The sequence below is a fragment of the Peromyscus californicus genome, unplaced genomic scaffold, assembly GCF_007827085.1.
Source record: "Peromyscus californicus insignis strain IS unplaced genomic scaffold, ASM782708v3 Scaffold_18__1_contigs__length_77618521, whole genome shotgun sequence".
Taxonomy (NCBI): Eukaryota; Metazoa; Chordata; class Mammalia; order Rodentia; family Cricetidae; genus Peromyscus; species Peromyscus californicus.
Window position 1 is genome coordinate 16,266,120 of NW_026294480.1, and position 19,799 is coordinate 16,285,918.

The 19,799-nt window shown below is 36.5% G+C and overlaps 1 protein-coding gene across 6 annotated transcripts in view; it reads right to left on the reverse strand.

The window, feature by feature from the left end:
• Positions 1-19,799, reverse strand: part of Cdh18 (cadherin 18) — an 845,179-nt gene that overhangs the window by 250,021 nt on the left and 575,359 nt on the right. For all 6 annotated transcript variants that reach the window (XM_052743062.1, XM_052743063.1, XM_052743064.1 and 3 more), the window contains one exon: positions 18,542-19,020. In XM_052743062.1, the coding sequence (XP_052599022.1) occupies positions 18,542-18,769 (228 nt within the window). In that variant the 5' untranslated portion in view covers positions 18,770-19,020. The remainder of the gene's footprint in view (positions 1-18,541; positions 19,021-19,799) is intronic.

The window sequence follows — 19,799 nt, forward strand, 5'->3', positions numbered from 1 at the left end:
TTAGTAGGTATATACTCAGATAAATAAAAATAAAACAGCAAGCAAAAGAGAACCCACATAACTCTACCGTGGCATTTTAATATTAGCCAAATCATGAAATCAGTGTACTACTTGTAAACCAACAAATGTATAAGGAAAATGTGGCATTATAGGTAATAGAATTATTTACTGATGAAAATGTGAATGTCCTAATGAGGTGGTTTATTGCATAGTACCTAAGAATCCTTTCTACTCGAGCATAAAATAATAAAATAAAACCTTCTGTGCTAAGGGAGCTGTACTTTTACTCCTCATACCTGATGCCCTGGATTCGATTTCAAGGTTATAGAAAGAGGGAGAGAAAATATAGAAAACAAAATTGAGTAGTTTTCATTAAAAAAAGAATGAATTTAGAAATTATCAAGTGTAGACAATCTAGATTCAAAATAACCAATGTTATATATTTTCTTTCAAGTGTAAAAAAAGTGGGTGGAGACGGCAAGTGGCAGAGGAAAGAACAGACTTGAACAGGAAAGGGGATGAGGGAGGCCAACATGGCTGAGAATGTGATCAAAAGCATATAGCATAAATGTACTCAAATGTCACAATGAACATCATTATATTCTGTAAGTCATATGCAATAAAATCATGATGTAAAACTTACACTCTCACATTTCCTATTATAATCTGATATGTAGTCTAGGCATCCAAAAGGGGTGAAAACTATACCCTCTGGTATTTTTTTTTCATGAGATTTTTCTAGTAGCACCATACATAGCGAAAACTTTAGTTGCAACACATCATCCCTCCTTTAGCACATCTCTGTAGTCTTGATTCAATATTTCCCATTGACACTAAGAAAATCATAGCTGTAAAGCATAGATTAGAAGATAATTCATGTTCAGTGAAATGCTCTCTAGAAAACCTTTTATATTCCACAGCTGACTTGCATGTTGACAATCCTTTCCCCAGAGACATAAATATTTACTTGACTTTAAATACGTAGTTACTGTGTAACAATATATAATGCTATCATTCTCTATAAAGATGTTTAATAATAATTATAAAATTGAAAAATCTTCCTGGTCATTTCATTTCCAAGGAACAATATCTATACCCAAAGAACAGAAATAACAATGGTAACCATAGGTAAAGAAGAAGCAAAACGACATCAACAATTAACCTAAGGCACACATAAGAGGAAAATGTGATTGCAAGGAAGGTGGATGTCTTTCTTATAGCACTTCTTTTTTATTTAGGGTTCTGCTACTTTAAGTAAAATACTTTACACTGTCCTGAATAATATCAATATGTTTGATACTTCTCTTAGTTTTGATATACAATTAGAAAGAACTTATACATACACAGTAGCTAGTGAACAGAACAAGGAATTACCCAGCAGGCAATTATGTTGAGAATGTATATACATATATAAGTATATATACATTGTGTATGTGTATGTACATGTACATTATATATGTGCAGTCATACTCTATTACAGATACCAAATTGTCATTAACGATAGTTTGAATATTTGTCTCTGGGATATTGGATTGGTAGAACTTGTAGTTATCTTGCCTGCTTTTATTCCTCCTTTATTAAAACCCTCACTGCTTGGTCTACTGACTTTAAAATCAGTGTAATATATGTTTTCATCATTTTTTTTTTTTTTTGGTTTTTCGAGACAGGGTTTCTCTGTGTAGCTTTGTGCCTTTCCTGGGACTCACTTGGTAGCCCAGGTTGGCCTCAAACTCACAGAGATCCGCCTGCCTCTGCCTCCCGAGTGCTGGGATTAAAGGCGTGTGCCACCACCGCCCGGCCTGTTTTCATCATTTTTAAAAATCTGTTTGTTAATCCTATATAACTAAGCTCAAATTTTATTACCATCAATAATAGTTTCTACAGCATGCCTTACAACATAAGACCTCATACATTTATGTCCATATATACAAATGAGATGAACAACAACATATGTTTGCTTAAAAATAAGAAAAAAGCATCAGACTTGACTTTTCTTGTCTTTATAATTCAGCTACATGTCTCAAGTAAGTTTCAGGTCTAAGTTTTAACTTATTCCACATATATATGAGATTATATGACTATCATTGACTTACGATTAAAAAAGTAGTTTACTGCAACCCTTGCCCTCCATTACGCGCCCCCCCCCATCCCCAGTTTACTCATGTAGATCTCATCCATTTCTCTGTCGTTGGGTGATCCCTCTGTCTTTCCTAGGGTCCTCTTTACTAGCTAGCCTCCCTGGACCTGTGAATTGCAGTCTGGTTATCTTTTGCTTTACATCTAGTATCCACTTATGAGTGAGTACATACCATTTTTGTCTTTCTGAGTCTGGGTTACCTCACTCAGGATGATTTTTTCTAGTTCCATCCATTTGCCTGCAAACCTCATGATGTCATTGGTTTTCTTTGCTGAGTAGTACTCTACTGTGTATATGAATCACATTTTCTTTATCCATTCTTCAGTTGAAGGGCATCTAGGTTGTTTCCAGGTTCTGGCTGTTAGAAATAACACTGCTATGAACATAACAGAGCATGTGCCCTATGATATAATTGAGCATTCCTTGGGTATGTGCCCAAGAGTGGTATAGCTGGGTCTTGAGGGACATTGATTCCCAGTTTTCTGATTTCCAAAGTGGCTGTACAAGTTTGCATTCCCACCAACAGTGTAAGAGTGTTCCCCTTGCTCCACATGTTCTCCAGCATAAGCTGGTCTTCTATGATTTTGATCTTAGCCATTCTGATCAGTGTAAGATGGTATCTCAGAGTCATTTTGACTTGCATTTCCCTGGTGATTAGGGATGTTGAGCAATTCCTTAAATGTCTTTTAGCCATTTGACCTTCTTCTGTTGAGAATTCTCTGTTTAGCTCTATAGACCATTGTTTAATTGGACTGTTAGGTATTTTGATGTCTAGTTTTTTGAGTTCTTTATATATTCTGGATATCAGTCCTTTGTGAGATGTGGGGTTGGTAAAGATCTTTTCCCATTCTGTACGCTGTTGATTTGTTTTATTGACCATGTTCTTTGCCCTACAAGAGCTTGTCAGTTTCAAGAGGTCCCATTCATTAAGTGTTGCTCTCAGTGTATATACTACTAGGGTTATATTTAGGACCTTAGGGGATTGGGAGATCCTAGCTGGATCAGGAACAGAGTGGGAGAACAAGGAAAGAGATACCATGATAAATGAAGACACCATGGGAATAGGAAGAACCAGAGTACTAGAGAGGTCCCCAGGAATCCTCAAAGATGACTCCACTATAGACTACTGGCAATGGTGGCGAGGGTGCCTGAGCTGACCTACTCTGATGATCAGATGGCCGAACACCCTAACTGTCATGATAGAACCCTCATCCTTTGATTGTTGGAAGCAGATGAAGAGATTCATGGCCAAGCCCCAGGCAGAGCTCCAGGATTCCAATCAATGAGAGAGAGGAGGGATTATATGAGCAAGAGATATTGAGATCATGATCAGAAAAAGTACAGAGACAACTAGCCAAACTAGTGGAAACACATGAACTAATAGCTGAGGACCCCCCATGGTGCTGGACTAGGCCCTCTGGATAAGCAAGACAGTTATTTACCTTGAACTGTTTAGGGGGCCCCCAGGCAGTAAGACCAGGACCTGTCCTTAATGCATGAGCCAGCTTTTGGGAACCTAGTGCCTATGCTGAGACACTTTGCTCTGCCTTGGTGCGGGGAGGAGGGGCGTGGACCTGCCTCAACTGAATGTACCAGGATCTACTGACTCCCCAGGTGAGACATTACTAATATGATAAGATAAAGAGGTCAATTTTTGAATCTACTTTTAAAAAGGAGCTACTTGTTTTAAATAGGATAATTAATGAAAATTTTTGTCTGAGTTTATCAAATGTTACTGGATTGGACATCGTTAATATATATAATGGAGTTTTTGTCTGAATCTGTCAAATGTTAATGGACTAGACATTGTTAATATAATTCTTGACTGTATATATTATATATATTTATTGAAAATTTTTCTTGTATTAGTTATAAGTGTTTTTAATTTTAGACAAAATAAGGGGAAATGTGGTAGTATTGTGTTCCCCAAAATATTGTGCACACTAATAAACTTATCTGGGGTCAGAGACAGAACAGACACTAGATACAAAGGTTAGAAAATGGTGGCACTCACACCTTTCATCCTAGCATTCCAGAGACAGAAATCACTCTGGATCTCTGTAAGTTCAAGGCCGCATTGGAAACAGCCAGGCATGGTGACTCGTGCCTTTAATCCCAGAAAGCAAGCCTTTAATCCCTGGGAGTGATGGTAGAAAGGACAGATATATAAGGCAGAAGACTAGAAACTAGAAGCATTTGGCTGGTTAAGCATTTGGTTGGTTAAGCTTTCAGGCTTTTGAGCAGCAGTTCAGCAGAGATCCATTCGGATATGAGAATACAGAGGCTTCCAGTCTGAGGAAACAAGATCAGATGAGAAGTTGGCCAGGTGAGGTTAGCTGTGGCTTGTTCTGTCTCTCTGACCTTCCAGTGTTCACCCCAATACTTGGTTCCAGGTTTGTTTTATTAATAAAGACTTTTTAAGATTCATGCTATGCCTTACCTTGGAGGAGTAGGGAATGGGGGGTGGATTTGAGGGGGAATGCTGGGGGGGTGGGAGGATGGAGGACAGGGGAATCCATGGTTGATATGTAAAATGAATAGAAAATCTCTTAATAAAAAACAATAAAAATATATTTTCAACTTGAAAAAAAGTAGTTTACATATATTATTATGTTTATCCTCTATTTAGTCTTGTAGTGCACTATCCAATATGGTTGGTGACAGAAAGCAGTAGCTATGTAAATTTAAATTATTCAGATGTATTTTTTTGGTATGGAAAGTAACAAGTTATTCCAATTACTAAAATAGATTGACATAGTTCTTTCAATGTCCAATTAGAAATTAGTACACAAATAAAAATAGTATGTAAATCATTAAAGTAGAAGATCTTAGAATATATAGCTTGGTAAGGAATATATACATATATAAACACAATCATACACATTTATATATGTACATATATATGTGTATATATATATATATATGCATTTATTTCTTATTTGCACTAAGCATATTTCAAATGTTCAGTAAATATATGCACCTACTAAATATCATGTAGGATGGTGAACACAATTAGTTGTGTGGTATGTATGTGTATATGCCACATGTTTGAGGGCACCCAAAGAGACTAGAAGAGGGTGTCATATCTCCTGAGGTATGTGGTGATATATTTGTAATCTAAGAAATAAAACTTGCCTGAAGGTCAGAGAACAGAACCAGGCACAGATTTAGCCACAGAGATCAGACAATAGTGGCACACACCTTTAATCCTAGCACTCAGGAGGCAAAGGCAGAGATCAGTCCGGATTTCTGTGAATTCAAGGCCATACTGGGTTACATAAGATTCATCCAGTCTAAAAGAGAAACAGCCAGACAGTGGTGGCACACACCTTTAATTCCAGCACTAGGAAGGTTGAGACAGGAAGTGATACTGCTGGGCAAAGAAAGGAATATAAGGCGAGAGGGTATAGGATTTTACTCTCTTGTAGATACTCTGTCAGGCTGCGGAGGTGGTGAGTTAAGAGGTGGTGGCTGTGCTTTGCTCTGCTTCTCTAATCTTTCAGCTTTTACTCTGATATCTGGCTCTTTTTTTTTTTTTTTTTTTTTATAATACTATTTAGGATTTGTGCTACAGAGGTAGAGTTACAGATAATTGTGAGTGTCCTGACATGGGTGCTTGGATTCATGAACGAAAGTACTCTTAACTGCTAAGCCATTTCCCCAGTTTGAAACATAACATGTGCACAATTACATAAAGTGTTGTTAGACATCAGTAGTTAACTCACGGTAGTAAATGAGTTACCTGGCCAGCAATTAATACAGAATTCCAAACTTATCATTTGTCACTCTCTGGCAATGGCTAGTTCCAGAATCGGCTTGCAGAGTAGTTGAGTAATACCTTTTGATATGCAATTCCTAAAATTCCACTGGAGCCAACAACTCCCCTTCCCAGGAATACAATTTGCCAGTCTTATTTTCTATCAATGCACATGTCACTTTGAACTCAAAGACTTAGCCATCGTTTTTAACAGTAACTGCCCTAGCAATTGCCTTTTAATCTACCTTTATTATTGTACATAATCAGTTCTGTTCAATGCAGTCACAAAGTCCAACCTCTTAAGTAGAAAAATCAAGAATGCCTACCCACAGTTGCTCCCTAGTCTTTTTCCAACTTATAACAGATAAGTGAATATGTATTACAAAAAGGTCCAGGGTGTTATCCCAGCCCACATTATAACATACAATTCCTAAAACACCACTCTTGTAAGTTAAATTGTTAATGAAATGTTCTTAGTACAAGAGGCCCAATGTACTTATTCAAATATTCATTTCATCAAAAAGAATAAAATAAGCTAGATGTGACTTTATATCTGAAATAGCAGCTTTTAGTGGGTAGAGACAGTAGATAAAATGTTTGAAGGTCATCCTCAACAAAATGGGAAGCTTGAAGTCTGGCTGACCTACATGAAACTGCTTTAAAACAAATAAAAATCTAAAAATTGGTGAAAAGAGTGATTAGATATTCTGGGAAGATATGATATCTAATCAAAAATACTGTGTTCTTGTTTAGTGTGGGGGTCCCTGCAAGCATCATGGCCTACAGGGAAACAAACCACAAGAGGCAAAGAAAGAAAACTTGTTTCAGTCCAACTTATTTGGTGCTGGTTCAAGCTCCAGGAGAGTCTGACATCATGCAATTTATTGTAAGCATATTTAAACACAGAATTTCTGAGGAAAAAAATGTCTTCGTGGTATAATATAATCTTTGATGCAGGAGAAGGCATAATTACATCAAAAGTATAAGTATATATGCCCATGAAGATGGGGTTCTATAGCTTAAGGGCTTAGGATCTGGTATGGTCTCTGACATAACATAACATAGAGGTCAGCAGTCTATAAAGATGGGTTCACTTTATTAAGAAAAGAAGGCAAAAATAAATGTCTAAGGAGGAAGAGTCTAGAATAAACATTCCAGGGAAATTGGTGAAGACTGGCACTCCAGATAACAAAGGTTACCAAGTCAGTGAAAACATTCATTCTCATCCTGTTTAGAAAACAGGAATTCATTTCCTCCTCTGAGAAGACAATCCTGCATGATTAACATTTCAGGTGTCCCTGGTGATCTGTGGGTACAAGGACCTTTTTGCTCCCAACTTTTGAGACAATATCAAGAGAAGCCCGAGCTTATTGAATTCAGTATATGGGATGGTCTTGAACTCCAACTTGCTATCTCCACATCCCAAGCATTTGATTTAAATGTAAGTACCACCATACTCTTTCTGAACATATTTTTGGTACATTTTTTTTATGTTTGGCAGTAGCTTATATTTCTTCTCCATATTATTATGAAGGTATTGAATCCCAGTAAAAGAATACCACCATTTCTACTTACAAAATGTACTTTAACATATATATTGCTCAAAGAAAGTCATGAGGTCAGATGTGACCGTTAAAATAGCAAACAAAGCTAATAAAGATTGAAATTCACACTTTTACCATGAATATTTAAAATGGCTTATGATCTGATAATATCCTAATTGGCTAAAATTCATAGCACCTGTGTGGTGGTTTGAAAGAAAATAGCCCCCATAGAGAGCGGCACTATTAGAAGGTGTGACCTTCTCAGAGGAAGCATGTCACTGTGGGGGTGGGATTTGAAGTCTCCTATGTTCAAGTCAAGTCCCATGTCACAGACTCCTTCTGCTGCCTATGATCAAGATATAGAACTCCCAGTTCCTTCTCCAGTATCAATGGCCGCCAGCATGCTACCTGCCATGATGATAAAGCACTAAACTTGTGAAATGTAAGCAGTTGCCTTGGCCATGGTGTCTCTTCACAGCAGTAAAACCAGAACAAAGACAACCTGACTTCTATATCAAATAAATACAATTTAGTACATTTTCTGTACTTTAAATAAGAATCAAAGATGCTTGTAACCTGTTTGTTAATCTTGGTGGTAAATTAATATCCCCAAAAGAAAACAATCTAAGCTTTCATCTCTAATGAATATTTATTCATTTTATTTCTTAGTAGTGCTGCTTTTGTATTAAATTTTAAAAATCAGAGCATATAAAATAAAAAAAATGGTCATATACATCAAAACCATGTTTTTCAGATAAAAACATGAGTTGTACTTTCCATTTTTCAGAACACCGATGTACATATTATTTTAAAAGGGTACAGCTATCAAATCTAGGAAAAGAGAGTGAAGATATAAAGAATTATGACAACAGGATTGCCAAGCAAAATAAATAAATTTGAAAAACCATTCTTGACAATCGAAGGCATGATTTACAATTATTCAATTAAAAAATGAATCAAAAGTAGTAAAAATGATAAGTTATCATGGATAAGAGAGACAGGAAACAAAAACAGATGAAATTTGAAAGATATATTCTCTTTCTTTTAATCCAGGAAAATAAAAGCAACATTTTAACTTTAGAACTCATCATGACACTAGAAATAAATCTGATTAAGTTATGTTGAAAAGAAGTTTCAGGAGTACGAGGTAGCATCCACCTTTAATTCCAGCCTTTGGGAGGCTGAAGCAGGTTGCCTTAAAAAACCAAAGCAGGGAAAAAGAACTTTCAGAATGAAGGAACAAACAATTAAAACCAAACTGAATGCAGCAACAAGTGACACTATATTTAGGTAAATGTTAGATTTTATAGTGTAAATACTAGTTACATAAAAGTCAGTGATTCACAAAAGAGATGGCATAAATGTGCATCAATATGTTGAAGTCTTTGTCCTGGAACTTCTAAATGTGCCTTTTTTCAGAAAAAAAAATCTTCACACACTGAGCTAGTCAATGTTAGACTATTATCATGGATTATAATTAAATATATGTCATTAAAACACTAAAATTTTGTGTGCAGCTTCATTTTACTTTCTATTTTGAAAATCTATTATTCTCCTTTGTGATTTATTTAGCCTAGAATTCTGATCACTGTGCCAACATAAATGTATAGATAAAGTGACTCTGAGGAAAATTTCCCCAGTCATTGTGAATGATCTCTGAGGTCAAGTCCTTCAGTGGTGAAGACCATTGGCATATACATACATACATACATACATACATATATATATATATATATATATATATATATATATATATATATATATATATATATACACACACATACATACATACACACACACAAGTCATTAATGCATTTCTTCATATTTGGAGAAATCTTTTTTTTCTTTTGGTTTTTCAAGACAGGGTTTCTCTGTATAGCTTTGTACCTTTCCTGGAACTCACTTTGTAGACTAGGCTGGCCTCGAACTCACAGAGATCTGCCCGCCTCTGCCTCCCAAGTGCTGGGATTAAAGGCGTGAGCCACCACCACCCAGCTAGAGAAATCCTGCAGTGTAGTACATTAGTTGTACTTATAACTTACATTATTTTGCATGGGTAATTTTTTAAAATAAATTTCATCCTTCAAAATTGGAAGTAATTTGTTAATTTAGGCATCATTTAATTATTAAAATAAAGTATAAATTATTATCTTAAAATGTAATTAACCTTCATTGTGGTTTGAAAGAAAATAGCCTCCAAATGGAGTGGCACTATTAGAAGTGTGACTTTGTTGGAGTGGCCTTGTTGGAGGAAGTTTGTTACTGTGCATGTGGGCTTTGAGGTCTCATACATGGTCAAGCCACAGCCAGTGTCTTTTCATTTCCAGGTGCCTTTGGGTCAAGATCTAGAATTCTCAGCTTCCTCCACAGCACCATGGCTGTCTGCATGCCACTACACTCTCAGCTACCATGTCCCACTATGATGATAATGGACTAAACATCTGAAACTCTAAGCTGCCACCTCAATTAAATGTTTTCCTTTATGCAAGTTGCAGTGATCATGGTATCTCTTCACAGCAATAGAAACCTTAACTAAGAGACCTTCTAAATATGATTTCTTTAAAAATTAAGCCAAAATCACTGTGGTAACTTGAATGTAAATGGCCCCCATAATCTCATAGGGAGTAGTAGTATTAGGAAGTGTGGCTTAGTTGGAGTGTGTATAGCCTTACTGGAGGAAGTGTATCACTGGGGGGGGGCTTTGAGGTTTCCTATGCTCAAGATGACACCCAGTGTCTCAATCAACTTCCTGTTACCTGCACAATGTAGGACCCTCAGCTACTTCTCCAACATCATATCTACCTGCATGCTGCCATGTTCTCTGCCATGATGGTAATGATATGAACCTCTGAAACTACAAGCAAGCCATCCCAATTAAATGTTTTTTTTTTCTTTTCTTCTGTAAGAGTTGCTAAGATCATGGTGTCTCTTCACAGCAATAAAATCTTTAACTAAAATAGAAGTTGGTAACAGGAACTGGGGTATTACTATGATAGGTCTGACCATGTTCTTGTTTGGAGTAATTTGGAACTTTTATGGGACACTTTGGGAGTTTGGGTTAGGAAAGCAATGGGATGTTTTAAGCACTGCTTAATGGGCCATACTAGTAGGAGCCTAGAAGACACTGTTTCAAAGAGTTATTTGAACTGTGATTGGCTCATTCAAGAAGTTTCAGAGGAGAAGAATTTTGGTATGTTGGTTAGAGATTGCTCTTGTGATATTTTGGTGAAAAATGTGGCTACTTTTTGTCCTTGTCCAAAACGTTTACCTGAGGCTACAGTGAAGATTTTGGATTAATTCCCTTGACAGAGAAAATCCCCAAACAGCCTAGTATAGACTCAGTTGTGTGGTTATTAGTGGTAACTCTAATGAAGATTTTAAAATGTAAAGGAGCAAACTGAGCATTGTAAATTACAGAATGCAAAATTTAGGAGAAAAGAAACACAAAAAAGGAAGAATGGAACTAAGCCCTGTGTTCAAGAAGATAAACAGATTAAGAAATGGAATAAAGGGAGTGGTGACATAGGGCAAGATCCTACCCAGCAAAATTTCAAATTTGTAAAAAGGAACTAAAGAAAAGCTTAGAGCCAGGTATGATAGTACACACCTTTAATCCCAGAACTTGGAAGGGAGAGGATGGCAGATCTCTGAATTGAGGTCAGACTGGTTTAGAGATTCAGTTTCAGGACAGCCAAGCTGAGGCAATGAAGAACAGAAAGCTGGTGAAGATATAATTGAACAATGGGGCCATGTTCTAGCCCCAGCAAGAAGCAGAACTTGGCAACTTCAGCCACAAGGTTGTGGAGTTACAGATCGAAGAAAGTGGCTAAGGAATTTGCCCACGAGATTAAGGAAAGCTGCTGAGGCCAGCCATGTGTCAGATGTATCCCTGAATGGAGGCCTAGTAGAGAGGCCATCGTGTGACACTGTGAAGTTGAAGAATGGATTGCCTTGGAGAACCCAAGACGTTAGAGATGCCAGAGTAAATCATGGGATATATCTGCTGAAGAAAGCTGCTAATAGGCATTAGAACCAGCCCAAGAGAAAGAACTGTATTGCAGTCAACAAAGGTGAATGGATTTGGAGATCTAAAGAGCATTTTGGCATCACACATGGAGATGCAGAGTTTGGAGTTTGCTCAGGTGGCTTGTAGTCTTGCTTTGGTCCAGTATTTCCTCACTATGCCCCCTTCCCTGCTCTGTAGAATGGCATTATATATCCTGTGCCATTTATGTTGGAAGTATGTGATCTGCTTTTGGATTTAGAATTTTACAGGTGATTACAGTTAGGAGATTTTATGAATCTCAGAAGAGACTTTGAACTTTGGACTTTAAAACATTGTTGAGACTCTAATAGACTATGGGGACTTTTGAAGTTGGACTAAATGTATTTTGCATTATGATATTGTTACAGGCTTATGGGGGCAAGGGAGTGGAATGTGCTTGTTTGAATGGAATGGCCCCTCATAATCTCATTGGGAGTAGAACTATTAGGAGGTATGGCATTGTTGAAGTGTGTAAGACTTTGTTGGAGGAAGTATATCACTGTGGGAGTGTGCTTTGAGGTTTCCCATGCTCAGGATATTGTCCATTGTTTCAGTTGACCTCCTGTTTCATGTAATATGTAGAATTCTCAGCTACTTCTCCAGCACCATGTCTGCCTGCATGATGCCATGCTCCCTGCCATGATGATAATGGACTGAACCTCTGAAGTTAGCTACCGCAAAAGCTTTTCTTTTATAAGAGTTGCCTTGGTCACAGTTTCTCTTCACAGCAATACAAACCCCAACTAAGACAGTTACTTTTACTTAAATGTGATACACATCAAATCAAATTTCTCTTAGCTGCTCTTAGTTTTTCCTAGATCTAATTTTATATGTTTAGTTTCTAAAGGATTAAATACCTACATAAAATGTGACCCATAACTCTCAATTCACAAGACACCATGAATTTAAGCTGTCTTTCATATGAATTTCCAATAGCATATTTTAATACATGAACCTTTCAATTTCAAAAATTATCAACTCAATAATATGACATAGTTACTGGGTTCATTTTTGACTGTTCATTTACATTTTAATTTAGAGTTCTTTGACATTAATGCTGCTGAATTTTTTTTATTTTTGAAAACCTGAGCATCCCAATTTTGTATGATTTACTTTTTCTTTAATTTTAAACAGTATTTGATATGGAAATTTGGCATTTGATAATAAAAGATATTTAGTTGTTCTTTTCTCTATAAACAAAAGTGCAGAAAAATGGAAGTCATCATGAAAAGCTCTCAGTAATTTCACCTTACCAAACTAGAAAGCATTTAGTTAAATTATTGGATATAATAATTGTTCTGACACTATCATAACAAATCCTGAAAACATCAGGAAGTCACTTAGCTATCCTGAACTTGCTTCCCATCACTTCAGCTGTGTAACAAAATGGCGATTTTATTTCCATTAGAGCCTTAGAATTCCCTTTTATCATTTACATGTTTAATAAATCAACTTAAGAGTGAGTCTCTTCAATCTAGAGTGTTTTTTAAAAGGGGAGAGAAGGATTTACTAACCAAGTTCTTAATATATGTGATATATTCAAAGTATAATGATTTAAATCCAGTGAAAACTATGGCAGTAATATAAAATACTGCACAATTTCATAAAAGTTAGTTTATTGATTTCTTCAGTAAAATGTAAGCATTTATTAACTTCTATTATCATATCTACTTTATTGTGAACATTGCCAAAACTGAAGGTAAATTTAATGAAGTGGCTCTATTATTCTAACCAAAAATATATAAAACATTTTATTCCTGATCACTTATTTTGTGCAATGAAGACAAGACTCATACACAAATATTGTGAAATAAATATGCTTTCCTTTCTTTCATTAAAGCAAAATATAAAAGAGAAATCAATCTATTACCAGTTGTTCTACTCTTTGCTCTTTGGGGGGTCCGCCATCCTGCTCCCAAATAAATATCATGGAGTCTTATTCTTACTTATGACTTCCAGGCCTTAGCTTGGCTTGTTTCTAGCCAGCTTTTCTTAATTTAAATTATTCCATCTACATTTTGCCTCTGGGCTTTTTCTTTTTTTTTACTTCTGTAATCTTACTTTCACTCTTACTCCATGGCTAGCTGCGTGGCTGTGTGGCTGGCCCCTTCTTTTCTTACTCCTTGATCTCCCCTCTCAGATTTCTCCTCTATTTATTCTGTCTGCCTGACAGCCCCATCTGTTCTTTCTCCTGCCTTGCTATTGGCTGTTAAGGTCTTTATGAGACCAATTAGATCTTTTAGACAGGCGAAGTAACACAGCTTCACAGAATTAAACAAATGCAACATCAAAGAATATGACACATCTTTGTATCATTAAACAAATGTTCCACAACATGAACAAATATAACACATCTTAAAACAACACTTTCCCCAAAAACCACATGGTCTCTCTCATATTCAGATCCTAGCTTCAAATCTTTTGTGTGTTTAACTGAGACCATAAGTAGAAACAAGGACAATGGGAGACATTAAAAATGGGGATAATAAGCCAAAAAAAAGGCCACTTGGTGGAGGCACATGCTTTTAATCCCAGCACTCGGGAGGCAGAGACAGGCGGATCTCTGTGAGTTCAAGGCCAGCCTAGACTACAGAGTAAGTTCCAGGAAAGGCACAAAGCTACACAGAGAAACCCTGTCTCAAAAGAAAAATGGGGATAATAGGTTATAGTAATAATGAAAGTAGGTAGGTAGAACTCAAGAGCTGGTAAGGTATAAGCATGAAGGGGCATTTAAACATTGGAGTCAGTAGGGTGATAAGGGTAATTTAAAGGAAGTGTGCATAAAAAATCATGCTGATGCCTCCTATTGTCAACATAATAAAAAAGTATTATGGGACATAGAGTAGAGTACATGTGACATCGGAGAAAAGGAGAGAGTACTGGAAGCCCATGTATTGAAGAGATAAGGTGAAAAGGAAGAAAGAGTGGTGAGTCTTAACCAAAATTAACAGTATATGTAGGAGCCTTGTGGAAACTTACTACTTAGTAAGATAATTTCAAAATAGACCTTAAAAAGAGTGTGAACGAAATTACTTGGCAAAAGTGAACAAATTTTCTCCCAGAAGAGATGGGTTGTTAAATTTCAAGGCATAGGATACCATTTTTATGAGTTCCTGGTCAGATATACCTCAGAAGTCTCCAAACAACACAGGCTATTGGCATTGATCTTGATTACCAACAACATCATCATAAGTAAGACCTTATTCGTGAAGATGCCATATCTTTTGGGTGTATGGCTTAGAGAAAGTAATTTCAATGGATGAGGAAAATTCATCCTTGAGAGCTAGCTCTCAAGCTGCTATATGTGCTGCTAAGAAAGAAAAGAAAAGAAAACCAATCAATGTCTGATCCCAAACTAGACCCTCCAAACTAGACAAAACTGACCAGTCTGGCAAGATCTGCTCATTTGTGCAGTAATGACAGGATTGTTATGGGGAAACTTATTAGCTTTCTCATTATATTTGATGTCTGTTGCAAAGAAAGGAATTTCAAACCTGGCACTCTAATGATGGTTAAACCCCATGACAAGATATCATAGGCTCTAGAATAGTATTTGCTATTATGAATGTGCTAAATGGTGATTTTCTCAAGTTTTCTTTTATTTTTATTTTATTTTATAATTTAAATTAATTTTACATATCAGCCACGGATTCCCTTGTTCTCCCCCCCCTGCCCCCTCAAGTTTTCTTTTAAATATTATACCCATATCATTGACCTGGGCTTCTCTGAACTTCAGTGAAATAAGCTTCTTTTTGCAGCGGGCAGGGGTCAACGGAGAGATGTTTAACTGGTTAAAGTTCTGAGAACGAAAGACTGAATGTACAGCATTAAATTGTGTATCTTTATCACATCTGCAAGGCTCAGGAACATGTTGGAATATAAAAGCATCAAAAGAATGGGAAACTCTATGAAATGCTGTCTCTGGACCTGACATGGACATCACAGTCATGAACTCCGTGGTTACCTGTGTAAGGCCTATACAAGATCAAGACAACAAAATCCCATCTAGAATATTTGCCAGCCCCTATACCTAACTTAAATTGTAAAGGATCCACTGGCATATGTCATCTGCTAATGGAAGAGGAATGATTCTTTTTTAAGAGGGTGGCTGGGTTTCCCATGACCGTGCATATGGCCACAAACCTATGTACATATCAACTATAATTACCCTAACTTTTAGCATTGCTAATTTGATATACATGCCCACACACAGGGAGCAGTCATTGGACTCAGTGGGCCCTGAAGGCCGAAGCATAGTATGAGAAGGAGGAGGAAGAGGATGAAATCCGTAGGAGGACTTGAGGGGAAACCAGAAGTGGTGACGTGAAAGGGGAGGTGGACATGACCATATTTCAATGTAAATTTTAAAGAAACATTTAAAAAGCATCTGTATATATATATATATAATATAGATAATAACATAGGTGAATGAGCTTAATATATTAGCTTTTGTTTTCTCTTATTATGTTTTAGTTTATTATTCCTTAGAACTCTGATTGTTTTCTAAAGAGAGACAGAACGTGGATGGATCAAGATGGGGGAGAACTAAGGAGGAACTGGAAGACGTAGAGGGATGGTAAAACATAGATTATGCTAAAATAATCTATTTTCAAAAAGACAACACCAAAAAGAAAAAATACAAAAGAAGAAACCAAGTAATTAAAAATATTATCATCCAAACATAGTAACATATTACCTACTTTATACCCACAAAACAAAATGCTATTGAAAAGTATACAGAGGTCTCCATTTAAAAATCCCAATGTATTTTCAAATGTCCCCACCCTCTAACTTTATCTGTGGCATACCTGCCAAGACAGCCACTTCTGTCTATTACTATTAAAGGTTAAAACACTGGACCGCCAAGCGGGCAGATCTACAGAGTTATACCACATTTGATTTATTAATGAATCAAAAACCCACTTCAGAAAGGTATTTTTGTGCGCTTATATTAACTTGTGACTCCACATAATATTCATGTGATAATTTCACCTAATAGTAGCAAACATAGACAACATTAGTTCCTTAGCACTTGCCAAATTAATACGGAATTGTAGGGACAGCGGTGAAAAAGGCAATGACCTCTCAAACTCTCCCTTGTTGACGAACACAGCCATTCATTACAACTATTTTTGTTTTCATCATTTCCACTAACTGTCCTAACTATTGATGTTGCTACAAAGCCCTGGGATAGATCCCTCATGTAAAGAGAAATCACTAAGAACCCTCTTCTGTGCATTCCCTGCACCCAAAGCCTGATTCAGACCTTAGAAATATTTTCTGTAAAGGGCAATACTGGACATTTTCAAGTTTGTTTCCTTTTTGTTCTGCAGCTACTCAATTCTGCCATCATTGTGGCCAAACATCCATAGATAGTATGCAACTGAATAAATGATGTTGAGTATATAAATGGCCGCATCCTTTGGTGATAGTCTTTATCAATGAATTTTTTCAATTAAAACACCAACAATTGGTAGATAACATCATGAGCCTTCAACCCTCCTCAACACTTAGAAAATTTCAACCATAAGTGAATGGGCACCGTGTCTGACAAAACAGCTTAGAGCGAGTCCTTTCACTAAGGCATCATCTGTGTTCAGCCTAATTATGCCCAAGAGGAAGTGAAAAATAATCCTACTCTTTCCTCCCCTCTTCCAGAAAATTTTATTATTTTCACATTTATTTAAATTCACATCAAATACGTATTGCATATATAGTAAAATAAATGTTAAATATATGTCTTTATATTGTTTTAGCATCAAAGATCATTTTTCCTGTTTCTTTTGTTTTGCCTTCATTTTAAAAACTAAAGAATTATAGAAAAGAGGAGCTTATAACAAATAAATTATTTATAGTCCACTATATTATGTTTTAATGTTTATACATTTATCACCCCATAGAGCATGTTACAGGGTAAAAACACACAGTGCAGATGAATCATTTGTTTCATTTTGGTATGCATATGTGAACATTGTCAAATTGTTTCGGATCCTTTTCTGTGTTCTGTACACTGACCCCTCAACTTTTGTGTACTACAGATACCACAGCTATATCCAAAGCCCTGATGGGCCATGCATGTCATTGCTTGTGATCCTGCACAGCCTGCATGCAAGGGAAGTTCCATGGTCTGGATCAAGAACTATTTTGCTTTCATCAGTAGTAATAATAAAACAAACATAGTCACTCAGAGAAAAGGAAGAAGCTGAGACTGCGCTCAGTTATCCAACCTCTGTGCTAGCTGTCTGTCGGGTAGGGATTAACCATATGTAAGTACAGCTGCTTCCACAAATCAGCAATTGATCAGAATTAAGTTTTCACACTGCATTCTGTTTTAGAAATGAGGTGATGCATGGTTAACTTGCTCCATCCATATAATGAACACATGGATTCCTCAAAATGTTGACATGTCACTCTATTTTTAAGAAATGGGAAGTTGATCTTACATTATTAATAATCTGATGTTTTTTGTGTGATTTTTACCAGCATCTCAAGAATATTTAACACTTATAGAAAATAAGCAGCAAATATTTTAAACTGTTGATAGATATTAGACACCATGTTCATGTAAATTATAAAGCTGATTTAAGGAAACATCTTAATAAGTGAAATAAATAGTAAATGATAGGAGGTCAAGTATTATTTTAACACCATATCCATGAGCCAGAAAAAAAAAAATTAAAGTAGCAGTCAACAGTGATAGAACTTTCAGAACAATTGTGAATTTTTGTTTACTTTTATGATAACAAAGACAAATGTATTTAATTGCATGCCCAATAAATCTACTTTCATTAGAGGGAAAATGAAAGTAGCATTGGAGGGAGGGGGAAGCATAATTCGATATGTGTGAATCACTTTTATACTAGATTTAACCTGAAGGATTGTTCCTGTATTTCACAATTATTTTGAGTTCTCCAGTCTAAGGAACAGCTTTCTATAATACATGCAGCATGCTTCTTATCTCTTCAATTTAATATCCAGGTCCCCCTTCTTCTCAATACAAGATTTCTCAAGAAATGAAAAACTGACAAACAATTCCAAATGAATCAAAACGAACTTACTTTTCCAACATACTGTGGATCTGGTCCCATATGTTCTTCTAAAACAAAGAACTGGTTCCATACCCATCCTCTCTTGGGACGATGGTGGACTTCAGTCTCCCCTTCGGTGTGTTTGGTTTGGTTTCTGGTCACCTTGATGGAGCTGTGGTGAGCAGTTCCATAACACCTCTGCACAAAACAGAGACACACGAGGACTGGGCAGATGCAAGATGTGCTCGTAATTCTCATTGTAAGATTACTTCCCGTTCACACTCCTTCCTGTCTTCGTGGCCTACAAGGGCTCAGTGTGCATTCAAGAGGAAAGCTGAAGCATCTTTTGGAAGGACAGTCCAAAGTAGGTCATTTAGTCTGTCCATGGTTTAATTGTCCATCAGCAAAGGTCAGACCATATTTACATCCTTACTCATGGCTGGAATCACTGGGGCAGCCATTAGATCCCAAGTTGTCACTGTAGGTGAACACAGGTCATCATTTTCTGCCTAATGGAAAGAGAGAATTTGTACGTGTTACTAAATACCTGAATTTTAACTAGGTGTTCTGAATACAAGTTATATTTCTTTAAAGCATGCAGGTGAAGGGTGTGGATTTGCTAGAAGACACACTTGTGAGCTTTGCTTTGAAGGTATTTTCGAGAGATTTGACTGAGGGAAGAGCAATCCTGAATGTGGGTATTCACACTGCATGGGGCAGGATTCTGGACAGAACAAAACACGAAGCAGATAAAAAGAGCTGAGCTCACATGTATCTCTTCCTGCTCACTGACTGTGGATGCAATGTGAGCACAGACCTCACACTCTCGCTGCTTGCCTTCATCACCATGTAAGACTACACCCATGCAAACCCTAAGCCAACACAAATCTTTCCTCCCTTAAGTTAACTTCTTCTATAGTATTGGATTCCAGCAATGAGAAAAGTAACCAATGAAATAGTCAGATAATAATGTGCAAATATTTTTGAAAATACACATAAACTATTGTGCTTGGAAATATTTTACATGTAATTTCCTACCTTTAATATTCATCATTAATTACACATGTACTTTTATATGTAATACTGAACTTATACTTTTGGTAGATATAAAAACAAATAATGTATATATTACATATTAGTACTGGAGGAAAATCTACAACCACTAATTTACTAACCAACAATCTGTAAATATTGGTTATTATACACAGGTAAGTGTAGCCTTCATTACCAGCAAGGAAACCTCTTGCAGCAGACAGAGAACACTACAGAAAACCACAACCATTCAAAA